General features: G+C 34.5%; 1 protein-coding gene across 7 annotated transcripts in view; it reads left to right on the top strand.

Moving 5' to 3' along the window:
* ESCO1 (establishment of sister chromatid cohesion N-acetyltransferase 1) overlaps positions 1–13,984 on the top strand; it is a 96,981-nt gene that overhangs the window by 9,573 nt on the left and 73,424 nt on the right. For 5 of the 7 annotated variants that reach the window (XR_011170609.1, XR_011170610.1, XM_069099756.1 and 2 more), the window contains exons 2-6: positions 3,359–3,405; positions 5,206–5,267; positions 8,771–8,867; positions 9,054–11,242; positions 13,060–13,174. Coding sequence is in view for 5 of the 7 variants with exons in the window: in XM_069099756.1 (XP_068955857.1) it covers positions 9,056–11,242; positions 13,060–13,174 (2,302 nt within the window). In the remaining 2 variants the exon portion in view is untranslated. The remainder of the gene's footprint in view (positions 1–3,358; positions 3,406–5,205; positions 5,268–8,770; positions 8,868–9,053; positions 11,243–13,059; positions 13,175–13,984) is intronic. The other 2 variants (XM_069099754.1, XM_069099755.1) reach the window with 1 other exon arrangement.

Raw genomic sequence — 13,984 nt, 5'->3', positions numbered from 1 at the left:
AGGAGCTTGCAGTCTAATGGGAGAGACAGTGAGCAGCCAAGTATATATAAAACCATTTATAGACACAGGAGAGACAGAAAATAATTAACGGATGGAAGGCATTAGAGGGCTAGGGAAAGTTTGTTGCTGGTAGTGGGATTTTTGTTTGGACTTAAAAGGATGTCAGGGAGATCAGTAGTCAGGGTGAGGAGGGAGAACATTCCAGTCCAGGGAGGTAGTCACAGAAAATGGTGGGAACTAAGACTCGCATTGGTTTCTTGTCACCTTCATACTTGCAGCTTTCCTGTCTTCCTTCAGAGACTCAGCTCCGATCCCATCTTCTGAAGGAGGCCTTTCTTCTCCTTTCCCCCTCTCTTCACTCACTGCCTTCCCTTTGAAATTGCCTTCCATTTACACTGTATTAATTTTGTGTGTATATTTAGTTGTCTCCCTCTATAGACAGTGAACTCCTTGAGAATTGGGAGTGTGTTTTTGACTTTCTTTGTATCCCCAGTTGCAGATATGTTGTCTGGCCTATATTACTATGGGTAAATTAATAAATAATAAATAAATTTAATAAATTAATAAATTAAACTTAATAAATTCTTGTTGAATGATAATACCCATGCTTATTCTGTTTTAATTTTAGAGAACAAAACCCAGACTAATGAATAGAAGTTACAGGATATAGATTTTACATAATTTAATCATTTAAATTTCCATAAATTTAATTTTCTGTAATTTAAATAAAACTGCCCAGTAAGCAAAGCTGTTCAGAAAACCCCAGAATAGTTGGCCATTTTTAGGAAACAAGCTCCCCATCTTTGGAGATTTTGGAGTATAAAGGGGATGTTGTAAAGAAGATGCTTTCAGGGTTGATCTAGATGATCTTTGAAGTCTCTTCTGATTTTAAGATTCTTTGAATCATGGATTTATATTTCATTTGATAGCATTTGCAGATTTAATTTTTTCTGTATAAATAACTTGAACAGGGGAAATGTTTCCATGTGGTGGAGAAGTTAGTCTTTCCATTTTATTCACATGAAAAAGAAAAAAGATGTATCCTTTAGTGACATGCTTGTATTTAAAAATATTAAACTATAGCATACACATTTATCAATCACATCCCCTGAATTTTAATTATAAACAACTCTGTTGTCACACACTTAACCTTCACTTGAGGTGATTATTACTTTATAAATGCAAACAATTTAAAATTAGGATTTCAGAAGATATTCTAATGTAGTTAAAATGTTTTTATATTTTGTTGGGTACACCACATTTTTGATCCATACTGAACTTGCAGTCAAACCTATGATAACTTTTTCCAACACAAACTGTTGCTAAACCATGTCTCCATCATATCCTATACTTACATAAAATTTCTGGATTGAAGTAAATACTTTATATTTTTTTCCTATTATATTTTCTCTTAGTTTTTGTCCACCATTTTAGCTTGCTATGATAATTTTATATCTTGATTTTGCCATCCATCATATATCACTGCCAATAGCAGACAGGTATCCTAACTGCTCCTTTTAGCTTTGTCTTCATTCCTGTTTTCATCAGGGTGTCTTCTGTGTCTTTTGTGCAAGTTCATAAAATACTGAACAAGTCAGAGAAAATGACAAAGTCCTGTGTCATATCACTAGAGACTCTCCTACAGGGTTATGTGGAGACATTAGCCAACACACTTTTTATACAATTTTCAACCAGCTGTGGATTTGGTTCCCCTTACTGTACTTTGATTCAGCCTATATTCTTTCATATTGTTCACAAAGATTCCATGAGAAGTATTTTAAATGTCACATAGATGAGATTGTCACATCTTTTGCGCCCTCCCAGAGGGCAGAAGTAGGAAAAAAGGATGGAAATCAAATCAGCAAGCATTTATTAGGTGTCTACAATGTGTCAAGTACTGTGGTAATGTTGGATGTTATCGAGAAATAGCTTTAGTTTTGAGGGAAAGAACCATTTCTTAACCATTAGCCTTTTTCAAAGAATAGAATGAACTTTTTCCAGAGTAGACTAGAGGGTACTTTCCAGAGTAGCAGAGGGTACCCTGCTTGCCTTCCTCACATCTTTGAGGAGTTGATGAATTACCACTTTTCACTGAAGACATTTTTGTAAAGGGGGAATTCTTGGATTTTCACATGTGATTTGGAAATCTATAGATAGCCTTTTGAGAATATTTCTAGTTCTTACAGTCTCTGTTTCTTAGTTCAGATACATTTACTTTATTACCTGTTAGAAAAGAAGTCTATTTTTTCCTTTAAACCCATATGTGGATTTCAAGATCATATAACTTGAAATGACAAGATTTCAGCCTCTGTCAAGTTATAGAGCCTTGAGATCTGTTGTTCTCTCGTTTGAACCATAATTTGAATTTGCTAGTACAATAAGCTCCTCATAATTACTACTGGATGCTAATGATAGTATCAACTCCATTCTTCCTATGAACTTCACTCTTAGGAAAACAGAGCCATGTCAACTAGCTTTTAGATCAGTAGTTTAAAGTAAAGAAATAATGAATGAATGAATAAAAAAAAGACATTTCTTGTAAGAAATCCTCCTAGAATGGGCCATCTAAAAGTTGTTTATTCTTAATGCAAATTTGTACTCTAGTTACATGAATCTATTACATGGTTTTAGGAGCCCTTTTTTGCATAAAAACTGGGTAGTATATATCACCTATTTATTTTCCTAAAATAATTCATAATACAACAGTTGGTTCAGACTATATTGAGTCTTAGAAATAATTCAGTGCATACTTGAAAAGTCTTTTTAAATTTAAAGGCCTCCTGAGATATCACATTATTTTTTGGCCTATCTCAGTAGTTTGGTTAGCCCTTTCTCTGTCATCCAATCCAGGGTATAGAATTAGATCTAAAAGCTGTGATTGTCCATAGAATCATCTTAGCATTCTGGGGGGCTGGGTCAGGGGGTGGGGGTTGATGGGAGGATAGGTTTTAAGACATTTTTATCCAGATACAGAATGGGCTGGACACTACTTTCTGTTGATGTTTGTAGTTGAAGTGTTATTTTTCTTAAGTGAGTTTTTCCTTACTGATAACCTTTGTTTAGCAATTGTTTCCATTTTTCATTTTCTTTCATTAACTTGGAGCTATATATTAGTTGTTGAAAATAGATTAACCAGAAACTTACTACTTTTTTCTAAGGCTCAAAATATAAATAAATGTCTCTAAAAGTTTAAAAAATAAATTGTTTTTTAACAATTTAACCAATTTTGCCTGTGAAAAGCAATAAAGTAACAAAATACTATATTTGTGCTGAATATAGACTGCATAATAGAATTTAGTTTGTGCGTGTTAGACTAGGTCTGAATATTTTTTGACATTTTTTAATGCTTTTTAACTAGATACTTCATATTTTGCTGGGCTTTCTTCGTGGAGCTTCCTTTTGGATGTGAGTATTATATATAAGTGTTTATAAGTACATTTTATGCTACTTGTTAGAAATCTGCATATTGGCTATTGTGTAGCAATACCAAATCAGTGTTGATAAAGTAGAGGATATTATTCAGCTGATAAACTAAAAGATTTAATTGTGGTATTTCTCATTAACTTTATATTTTGTTATTTTCTTGTTAGGGTAAGTCATCATTGAACTATATCAATTAGATGTTGGGTGCAGTCACCTTATAGCTTAATTTTTAAAAATTTTGTGTATAATTAACATTTTGCTTTTGCTTTCTAGTAAATCAATTTAAGGTTTAGTACTAGAACACTTATTACTAATCATATGCTTGGCTAGAAATGTAGTTTCATAAGTTGACAATTTTGAGGCAGGTCTGCAATGCAGCTGCTGTTAACTTCGATGTATGAATAAGTGAGCTGAAAGGTTATCATTTAGGAAGTTAATTTAAATAGTTATATAATAGTATTGGATCTGTAGGTCCTCAAATTAGATGAAAAATCCAAATCCCTAGGCATTTATCAGCTCTTGTCTTAATAATTTTTAGAGGAAGGTAGAAAAATAGAAAAGTAGGCTCTTTTCTTCTCCGTGGGTAGAGAGTTCATCAGGGAAAATGAAAGAAAGTTGTGTCATATATGAATATACTAGCTAATATCAATACAAATGCTACCCTATAGAGAAAGAAGAGAGGAAGTTTGCAGAATCAAAGGTGATGAGGGGTGAGGACAGGAAGCATAAAAGCTTCTGGTTTCAGAGAAGTGCTGTCATTACCACTGAAGAATTTAGGGCAATAGCAGAAACAATGTAGCAAGACAATTTAAAAATCTTTGGTAAACAGTTAGCCCTAACGGTGGGTGTTTGCTGTTCATTTAAATAATTGCCCTAATAATTATAATTTACAATCAATTTTAGCATTTTTTTATTATAAAACCTAATGATCACAGAGTATCAAATTAAAAAGTATAGAATTTTAGGGACAGTGAGATGGCTCAGCACTGCTTCCTGAACTGTTTGTTACCCTAGGAGAAAACACTTTTTCTTTCTGCTTTTTAAAATAACCATAGTATCATGGTGGTCCTGTAGTATTCTCTTTCTGTGTAAATTTTTGATTGGAGGAATGGTCATGGATGAGTTTTGGTAGGTCTGAATTGTGTTTAACAGCTATCTATGGAGATATATAAAGATTCATGATCTAGTTAGCAAACAGTTTCCTTGAATGTAATATACTGTACAGAAGAAATGAATGCTATTAAATATAAAATAAATTAGAGAAGATAGCATACTAAAATGCAGGTGAAATTCATAATTCATGTAACTAACAGTTTTGATAGATAATTAGGGAATTATCCATTTTTCTTTAGTCTAGAAACATTCCAATTCTGGTAAAATTAACTCTGTAGAACAATGTGCAAGTTAATGCATCTTCTGTTAAATTTTTAGTGGTAATGTAATTATTGAAGCAAATTTTAAATGAACTTTTTCTGCTTTTTCCAAAGTTATTCTATCCTTGAAGTCTAGCCTGTGCTAAGTTGGAAACCCTCCAGGGGAAAAAATGCAGTGCTGTGTGAAAATGGGACATTGGTTTTGATTGAAATGTGTTTGTATTTTCTGAGCACAATTATAGTAGACAATGTCAAGTCAATGGGCAATTCAACCTTAGTTTTTAAGGTAGCTTAGTGAATTAACTAAATGAAAATTATTATAAAATATTTTTATGATGGCTTTCTTTTACAGAGTTCATTAATGTACATTAATAATGCACCTTCTCCTTTCTGTTTTTTTTTGAAATAGAATTATTAAAAAAAAAATTGACTATCCAATTTTTAAAAAGTGATCTCCAGCCTTTTTGCGAGGTAAGTAGCTAATAATTGTCTTTTTCTTGATGAATTGTTTGGTGGTCAGGGTGTCATGTATTGCTTATACTACTTTTTTGAGATTTTAAAAGAAAAAAATTCATTTCTTAACCAGCTCACCACTGAAATAAAATAAACTGTTAAAATAATTGTATTAATATTATTCAGATAATTTTGCAGTTGTATTTCTGTAGATAGTGTATAATTTAGAACCACTAAAACTAATATGAAAAGCAATATTAAATAAGTGTAAGATACTACATTATGTGGAATTTTAGTCTTGATTAGTTTGGGTACTACCCGTGTGTAGCGGCAAGCACCCCAAGCGTCCCAGGGTGGCTGCCCATACAGGTTCTTGGATCTGCTTTGATAAAGGAAAGCAAATCAAAATGGGTTAACAAGCTTACTTTAATCAGTCAGACCATATATCGTTTACCTTGTTCAGGGGAAAAAGGTCAGCACCCCGAACTTCAAAGTATACAGGCAGAATTATCAAGACAGAAACAGATCAAGTAGACAGCTTTCCAAACTGTCCAGCCATTACATCCATACCCAATCAACATCTGGGTTTTTCAAAGGGGGGGGGAGGCCTCTGGACAATGGCTTCCCAGAATCCATATCAAATCACAGAACACTTCTCAAAGTGAGCTCCAAAACAAAACCTCACATCAGGGCTTATATAGCCTTCTCCTGGCTCAGAGAATGTAACAACCTTTTGGACCCACTGGCCAATCAAAAAGTATCTACTGAAAAACAAGCCTCCCACCCCAGGCTCCAGGTGCACTTTAGCCTAGGGGCAGGAAAGATCTTTAAATTTACATTCGCATTACACCGTGTTTCCCCAATAATAAGACACTGTCTTATAAATTTTTTTGGAAAGAAAAACACCAGAGGGCTTATTTTCAGGGGAGGGCTTATGTTGTCCTGCCTCAGCTCTCCTCCGCGGCACTGCTCTCAATGGCGCCAGCAAGCAAATCACTGGGGAAGAACAGGATGACGCGCTCACTGCTGCAGCTCTGATTGGATGCAGCTCGGAGCGCGGTGTGCATTTCAGGGGGGGTACGGTGCATACAGAGGGTACCGTAATGTAGCGTGTAGCGCAGGGGATCACCTTCACTACAGTAGCAATCTCAATAGGGCTTATTTTGGGGGGAGGGCTTATTTTAGAGGAATCTTACACAGTAAGGGGAGGGCTTATTTTCGGGATAGGTCTTATTATTGGGGAAACACGGTAAAATACTAGTGACACAAAACCTCTGTCATTCTCAGTCTGTGGACATTTTTTAAATAGAGAATGGATGACCATATATTAGGGATGTTGGTAGATGACTTTAGAGGTTCCTTCCCAGTGATGAAATTCTGTGATTCTAGAAAAATGTTGCTGAAAAATTTTAGTATAATTAGATGTTAAATGAGGATTTTAGTGTCAGATGGGCATACAAACATACAGAATATTTCCTGAGAGATTTTAACTTGAGAAAAATTTAAAAGCACTTACTATTGCTCTGTAATGAGTTGCTTTGGTTACATGTTAAAATGAACTTATATTTCTTTTACCTTGAATCATTATTATGAAATTTTCTGAGTATGTTTCTTGTATTAACATAGTTGTTTTGGAGGATTTCTTAAGTTGCTAAATCATGGAAGCGATTCCCAAATTCATCAGCTATTTTGGTATTTTTTCACTACTTTCCTTGCTTGTCACAAGGAAAAGTCATGTCAGATGGATACTTTTGAGAGGAGACCAGGAAATGTTAATGTAATTACTTAATATTTGTAGGTCCTACATCTACTTTCTGTTTCTATCTTTAAAGGATTATTGGGTAAATGTATTTGTAATTCTTTTTTTTTTTTAAGCAATCGGGGTTAAGTAACTTGCTCAAGGTTACAGGGCCAGTTATTTCTGGGTGTGGTGCTGAGTGTCTGAGCCCGGATTCGATCCCCCAGGTCATCCCTCCACTGGAGCTGGTGCTCTTACTTGCTGAGCCACCTGGCCGCCCCTGTCTTTGTAATTCTTGTACCCTCTTCCCAAGGCTTGACTACATCATCCAGACCAGATCCTTTCAACAGTACTTCTTCCTTCTCTAAAACCCAGTCTGAACATTTGACTGATGGTGAATAGGATGTACTGCTTAGCATGGCGTAAGCAAAGAACACAATTTGTTGATATATCATTGGATTATTTCCTGCCAAACAGGATTTTATATTTAATCCTGAAGATATTAGGGAGCCACTGGAGTTTATTGAGTAGGAAGTTTGTATGATTGTACTTGCACTTTAGGAAGATCAGGTTGACTGCTGAGTGGAGAACAGACTGAAATGGGGAAAGACTTGTGGCAGGAAAATCAACAAGCAGGCTATTGTAGTAATACAGGTATGAGGAGATGAGGGCCTGTACCAGGATAGCAGTATCAGAAGAGACAAAAGGGCATTTGTAAGAAATGAAACAAAGGTAAAATTGACAGACCTTAACAACAGATTGGCTATGAAAGGTGAGAGAGAATTGAGTCAAGGATAACTAGGTTGTTAGCATGGGATTTGAGAGAGGATGGTGGTGCCTTTTTAAGAGGGAAGTTTGGAAGGGGTGAGGAAAGATAATGAGTTCAGTTTTGGATATATTGAAATGAACATGTCTGTGATATATTGAGTTTGAGATACCTAATAGGCAGTTAGAAATGTGAAACTGGAAGTCAGCAGAGAGGTTTGGGTTGGATTAGTAGATTTGAGAATTATTAGCATACAGATGTTAATTGAATCCATGGGAGCAGATGAGATGACTAAGTGAAATAGTTTAGAGAGAGAAAAGAAGAGGTTCCAGGACAGAACCCTATGGTGTGCTCATGATTAGCAGATGTGACTTTGGATAACTAATTTGGCAAAGAAGACTGAGAGAGAAGTCAGATAGGAAGAAAACCAAGAGAGAAAGGATAGGGACATTAGAAATCATCTAGTCTAGCCTTATAATTTTAAAGATAAAGTTAAGTGACTTGTCCAAGGTCACACAGGTAGTAAATCATAAAACTAGGATTTGAACCCAGTTTCCTCTGATTTTTCAAACTTGGTATTCCTCCATTTTACCAGGTGCTCTCCCAGTGACTGAATTTCTATAACAGAAAAATTATTATTCTAAATGAGAATAAAAATAATTCAATACTAACTATGTAGAAATCAGTTACAGTATTGGTGGAATCACATAGTGCTACTATTTCTACTGTGATGCTGGTTACAGAGCACACTTTCACATATTTGATCGTTTTTGATTCTCACAGTGTGTGAGTTGGATCATGAAGGTACTAGCTTCATTTTCTAGATAATTGGAGCTCAGATAGATAGAGGATTTGCCCCCAAATCTTACAGCTGTGAAGTAGCAGACCTGGGACTAGGAACCAGGTTTTAACTCATAGACTGGTACTTCCCCCCAACTCCCCACTATCTTAGGAGAAATATTGCTATTGTCTTCTTTCATTACATTTAAATATTTTCATACCTAATTTTCCCTTTAGGTAAAATGTAATGTATCAAGAGCAAGTTTGTAAGGAATGCTTTTGTCATATTTTCAGAAGTTAAGGTGGCTGGCGTCACGTCCTTTAGGGAGAAACTGTAAGTAAAACACATTTGATATATTGAACTTAAACTAAATTGTGTTGCGATGAGGAAAGTTATGCCTTAAATATGAGCTCTGTATGGATAGAGTAAGTCAAAATCAAAAGTTTCAAATGTTTGTAAATAGTACATTGCCTTGGTTAGAAAGAGCTATAAACTTTTTTTTTCTTTTTAAACTTGCAGAAATGGCAGCACAGAAAAGGAAATCTACACTGGTAGAACATTCTGCTAAACGGAGGAAACTAGATAACAGCAAATTGACAAACTCTGCAAACAGAGAGAGAAACTTCGAAACACGACATGTGTCAAATAAATCAAAGTCAAATAACTGTAAAGTACAGAAGAAAAAATCTCCCAAAACCTTTGTCAAAGCCGACAGGTCAGTGACCAATAAAACCACCAATAATTTTGCTAGGTCTTCTTATCAGACTAAATTAGTTGAAAAGTCTCAATCTGAACCTGAATTAAATAGAACCACTCATAAAACTTTGCCATTAACAAAGTCAGCACTAAAATCTCCAAATAGGATAAATTGTCCTCAGACTTCCCCCAAATCCTCCAAAGTAAAACATAAGAATCTTTCAGGGTCCAATCATACTATTTCTGGTAATGCCCCAGGAAAGACAGAGAAAACTAATTTGAGTGAAACTAAAATTTATTTTGAAAATGAATGTCAGCATCAGTTGAAAATAGATTTTAAGAACAGTTCTGGAATCCAGAGCATCAAAAATACTAGGCATTCAGTATTAGGTTCTACAAAGACACTTAAAACTACTCAGAGTCCTGAGTCAGAAATGAAATCTGTAAGGGGAAAATCAAAAGAAAACAATTCTGCTACATCAACTAAAATAATAAATAATAATAAAAAAGGACAAGGAGTTAGAAATTCTCAGAGGACTCTGACAAAATCAGCTTGCAAGGAATTAGAAAAAACATTGAATAAATCTTCCAGTGACTTTGACACAAATGAATTTGAACTAGGAACACACATGGCCACCAGATCAACAAAGGCTTTCTTGAATGAGAAAAAATCTAACTGCATTCACAAAACCCAGGTGACTGTGAAGAAACATTCACAAGAACCAAGACAAAATAAGAAACCTCAAAAAAAATCAGCTCAAGAAACTGCTAAATCAAAATGTGGCACTCAGTTGGATGAGAAGCTGAATAGGAGATCACAAAGATTGCAACAGTTAGCAGATGTTTCAACAAAGTCCTTGCGTAACAGAGAAATTAAAAGTCAAGTTCTAGAAGTAAAGCAAAGTATATCAACTAACAGAGCAGAGTCCTGTAGCAAAGACAAAACTAAGACTAGTCAAGTTAAAGTTGTGCAGAAAAATTTGAAACGAAAACTCACAAGCTCTGACTCGAAAGAAGATAGAAGCACAGTGAGTGAAGTATCAGATTCACCAAAAAGAAAGAAGTGCAAGGTAAATAATAAATTAGATGGTGCCTGTAGTCCTCAGCACAAACAAGGATCTGAAAAATGTCACCAGCATGAAATTAAAAAAGAAGAAAAAAACTCAGTTTCTGTTATCTCTTCCCAAGACAAAAAAGCAAAAATGACTACTTCCTTGCTTCCAAAAAGGAATGAGGAAATTAACAGGAAGGAGTTAATTCATCCAAAAATGAAAAGCAAAACAAAATCAAAAAATTCGCAACCAACAATAACAGAAGGAAACACAGATAAACATTCAGAGGAAGTTGTAAAGACGAAACGTTTTAGCATCCTTGAACTATGTGAAGAAATTGCAGGGGAAATTGAGTCAGATACAGTTGAGGTGAAGAGAGAATCTTCATTTACTGAAAGTGGAAAAGAGGATGAGAAGCCAACAAAGTTGGAGCTGACTGAAAATGAAACACAGGTGATTACTGAGAAGGAGCCAAATGAAAATGTTCAGTGCAAACGTTTCTTCCCCAGTAGAAAAGCCAATCCTGTTAAATGTGTATTAAATGGTTTAAACAGGCTAGCTAATAAGAAATCCAAATGGACCAAAATTAAACTAGGAAAAGCCAATCACTTAAGTCAGAATAGTTTAGTTTCACCAATTGCTCCTAAATTGGACCCATTAAAAACCAAACCTAAACTTCCACAAGCTTCAATTCATCTGACAGCTTCAGAAATGCATCATCCAAAAAGTCAAAGCCAGTCACTAATGCTGAAACCATGTGATGACAAAGATTTAGCATGCCAGGAGGAAAAACAAAAAGAGATTTATTTTCAAGAAGTCAAAAGTGGTAAAACAACTGAAAAGAACAGAACTACAGAAAGGGCTACTGAAAATGGTCAGCTGGATAATCAAATTAAACCTCCTCCCAAACCATCACTGGATAATCAGATGAAACATTCTCTTGAACCAACACTCGATGAGGTAATCAATTTCATTGTGTATAATAATCAGAGGGACAAGGGTACTTTGTAAAAAGTAGTTTGGCCCAAATAATCATGTTATGATTTTCTTTAGCTAAAATGCTTTAGTTTAAAAAGTCATTTGTTAAGGTCAGGTTATGTATATGAGGGAGGTATAAACCAACTGCTAATTAAGATATGTACGGGTAAAGGTTTTTACTAATTTGGGGAGATAATCACTAAAACCAGTGAAAGGCAATGCAAGGTACTTCCTTTGTAGTCTTTAAATTTCCATGGAAATTCTAAGTCTTTTTTTTCTTGATCATTCCTTACTTGTAAATTTTCTGCAAAAAACCTGATTGTTTCCTGCTTCATTTAACACATTCCCACATGCTCTCTTAATTCCTATTGTTTTTAGCCTTGTTTGTCTAAACCTAATACAAATTGGAGCAAGCCTATTTTTGTCAAAATTTAGTTATATTTTAGAAAGTCATTTAAAAACCCTGAAATATTGATACAGACTTAACTATTGTATGACAGAAAAAAAGGTTCAACCTTCTGGTGTTAAGTAAAATATGTGGAATTATCTAGTCCAGATGATGTTTTCTTATATCTTCCCAACTCATTTCTTCAGGTGAAATAACCTTCCATTTCCTTCATCTGATTCTCAGTTCATGTCATTTCAAATCCTGTCTACATTCATCTGGCTTTATAATTAAGAGCTTGAGTCTTATTGCTAGAAGCCTGAAATATAAATCAGTGTGCCCTAAGACTCCTCAGAGAGGGACAAAAAGGAACATGATGTATATACTTTTATTTTCTGTTCCTTTTTCAGTTTCCATCATAATTAGTAAGGAATTAGAAGAGTACAACTTTTAAAAATGGGTTTTTTAGCTGGAGATGTGCAGGTGGTGGCCATCTGCTTTGCTAGTAGAATCATTATTCATTGATGACTTCATCACAAAAGTTACTATGCTGAATTGTATTGCAGTAGTCTTACTCGCATTTTTCCAGGTATTTGTGTAAACCATCACACTACCTTATAAGCCAAGTTTTATCAGCTAACATTCATAGAGGATTTTGTAGTTAATACACCTTTTTATTCTCAGTTATTGAGTTATTCTGTATAAGCATTACTTTACATTTTACAGAAAAGGAAAGGGTCTCAAAGAGCGTTGCCAGTTTCCCAAAGTCACATAGCTATGAAGTGTCATAACTGAGATTTTAATCAGAATCATCTTTCTCCGTAGTAGTACCTTAGCTAGATAGAAGCAAGACTGGCACATAAATATAGGTAGAAAGAGGATAGGAATGGGGTGTGCTGGCATTAGCAAGGATGGGAAAGTAAAAAATACCAGAGACAAGCTGCTTTCTTAATAATAATAAGGACTGATTAAGTCAGCCTTTTAACTTCTAATGCTAGCTCATTCAGTCTTGCCCAGTCTACACCGAATCACTTGGTTATTTCAAATGCTGTCCCTTGTCATTTGTACAATAGAAGAAAGAGGAAGTGATAGTTGGGAAAAGGTAACATTGGCCAGAGTTGAAGCAAATTTTGTAGGCTGTGCTGAATTTTTGTAGGGATGATAATTTTTGAATGAATCGGTTGTCTTAATTTGTAGTTTATTAAGGTAAGAATAACTCATGAACCATGTATTTTTGAGGGAGCTTCTTAATATTAGTAAGTAAAGTTTTTTCTGAATATAAAACATAATTTTCTCTTTACGTACTCTTAATCAGTTTTATCATCTAGTAATTGGGCTAGGGGACAGAAATTAATGAAGAGGGAGAAATGATTTGATTCAAAATGTATTAAAATTTTGAATTGTGTATGTTCAGAGTTTCAGCTTATATTTGGAATCTAGCCCAGAAAACACTCCAATGAAAAATGCTGCACCAGTGCCGCCTCTTCTTAATCAAGCCAAAAATGATACAGGAGAAAATAAATCTCCAGGTAATGCTTTGAAATTAAGTTACTTGAATTTGTCAAGGTTCAGAGATACTTTGCCAGAATAAGAAAAAAGTCTCCCTCCATAATAACTGTTCATTTCACCAAGCATTGTTCAAATCTTTTAGACTTAGAAGTTATTTTTAGATAAAGTGCAGCCTTTCTTTAAATTTTCCAGGAGATTAAACATATTATCTATTCCTTTACATTCTAGAACCTGGTGATTTGGTTTTGTTTAAAGAGTTCTAATATAACTCATTTATTCTTGATTCTTAGAGCTCTCTCTTATAGTCTCTATAGTGACTTTTTATTTTGTTTTTATTTCAGAATACCCATAACTCACATTTTCAAGAATTGATTAATACTCTTAAAGCTAGTCAGTAGCAACTATAGAGTATTCAAGAATACAAGGACTTTGTTGTCTTTCGTTAATTACTATCCTCAGTTGTAACCTTCAGTTACTAAAATTCTGTTTGATTGACACTGCTCAGTATTAGGTTCTTGAACTTTTTAAGAAATGTTGCCATCTATTCAACTTTTATCTTACAAACATGTATCACATCTTATAAAATACTTGTAGTCTTGATGAAACCTATAGCCCTTGATAAAATAATTTTATTTGAGCCATTTGGTCATTGTTTTCTTGACTGTATTGGCAGATAAAGAGAAATTTATGATTATCATTCTGCTGAAGGAAATAAAGATAAGACTAGGCAGTTGCAGTTATGTTTCTCTCTCATCTTTCTTGATGTGTTCTCATAAAAAGAAGAGTAAATCCAAAAATTGGTACATCGGTTCAGTAGATAGGTTTTTTTT

Source organism: Petaurus breviceps, unplaced genomic scaffold (assembly GCF_028583685.1).
Source record: "Petaurus breviceps papuanus isolate PSGF00001 unplaced genomic scaffold, PetGlider_PUasm1.0 38, whole genome shotgun sequence".
NCBI classification, from domain to species: domain Eukaryota; kingdom Metazoa; phylum Chordata; class Mammalia; order Diprotodontia; family Petauridae; genus Petaurus; species Petaurus breviceps.
The sequence above is the reverse complement of the archived record's forward strand: the minus strand, read 5'-3'. Positions and strand labels throughout refer to the sequence as shown.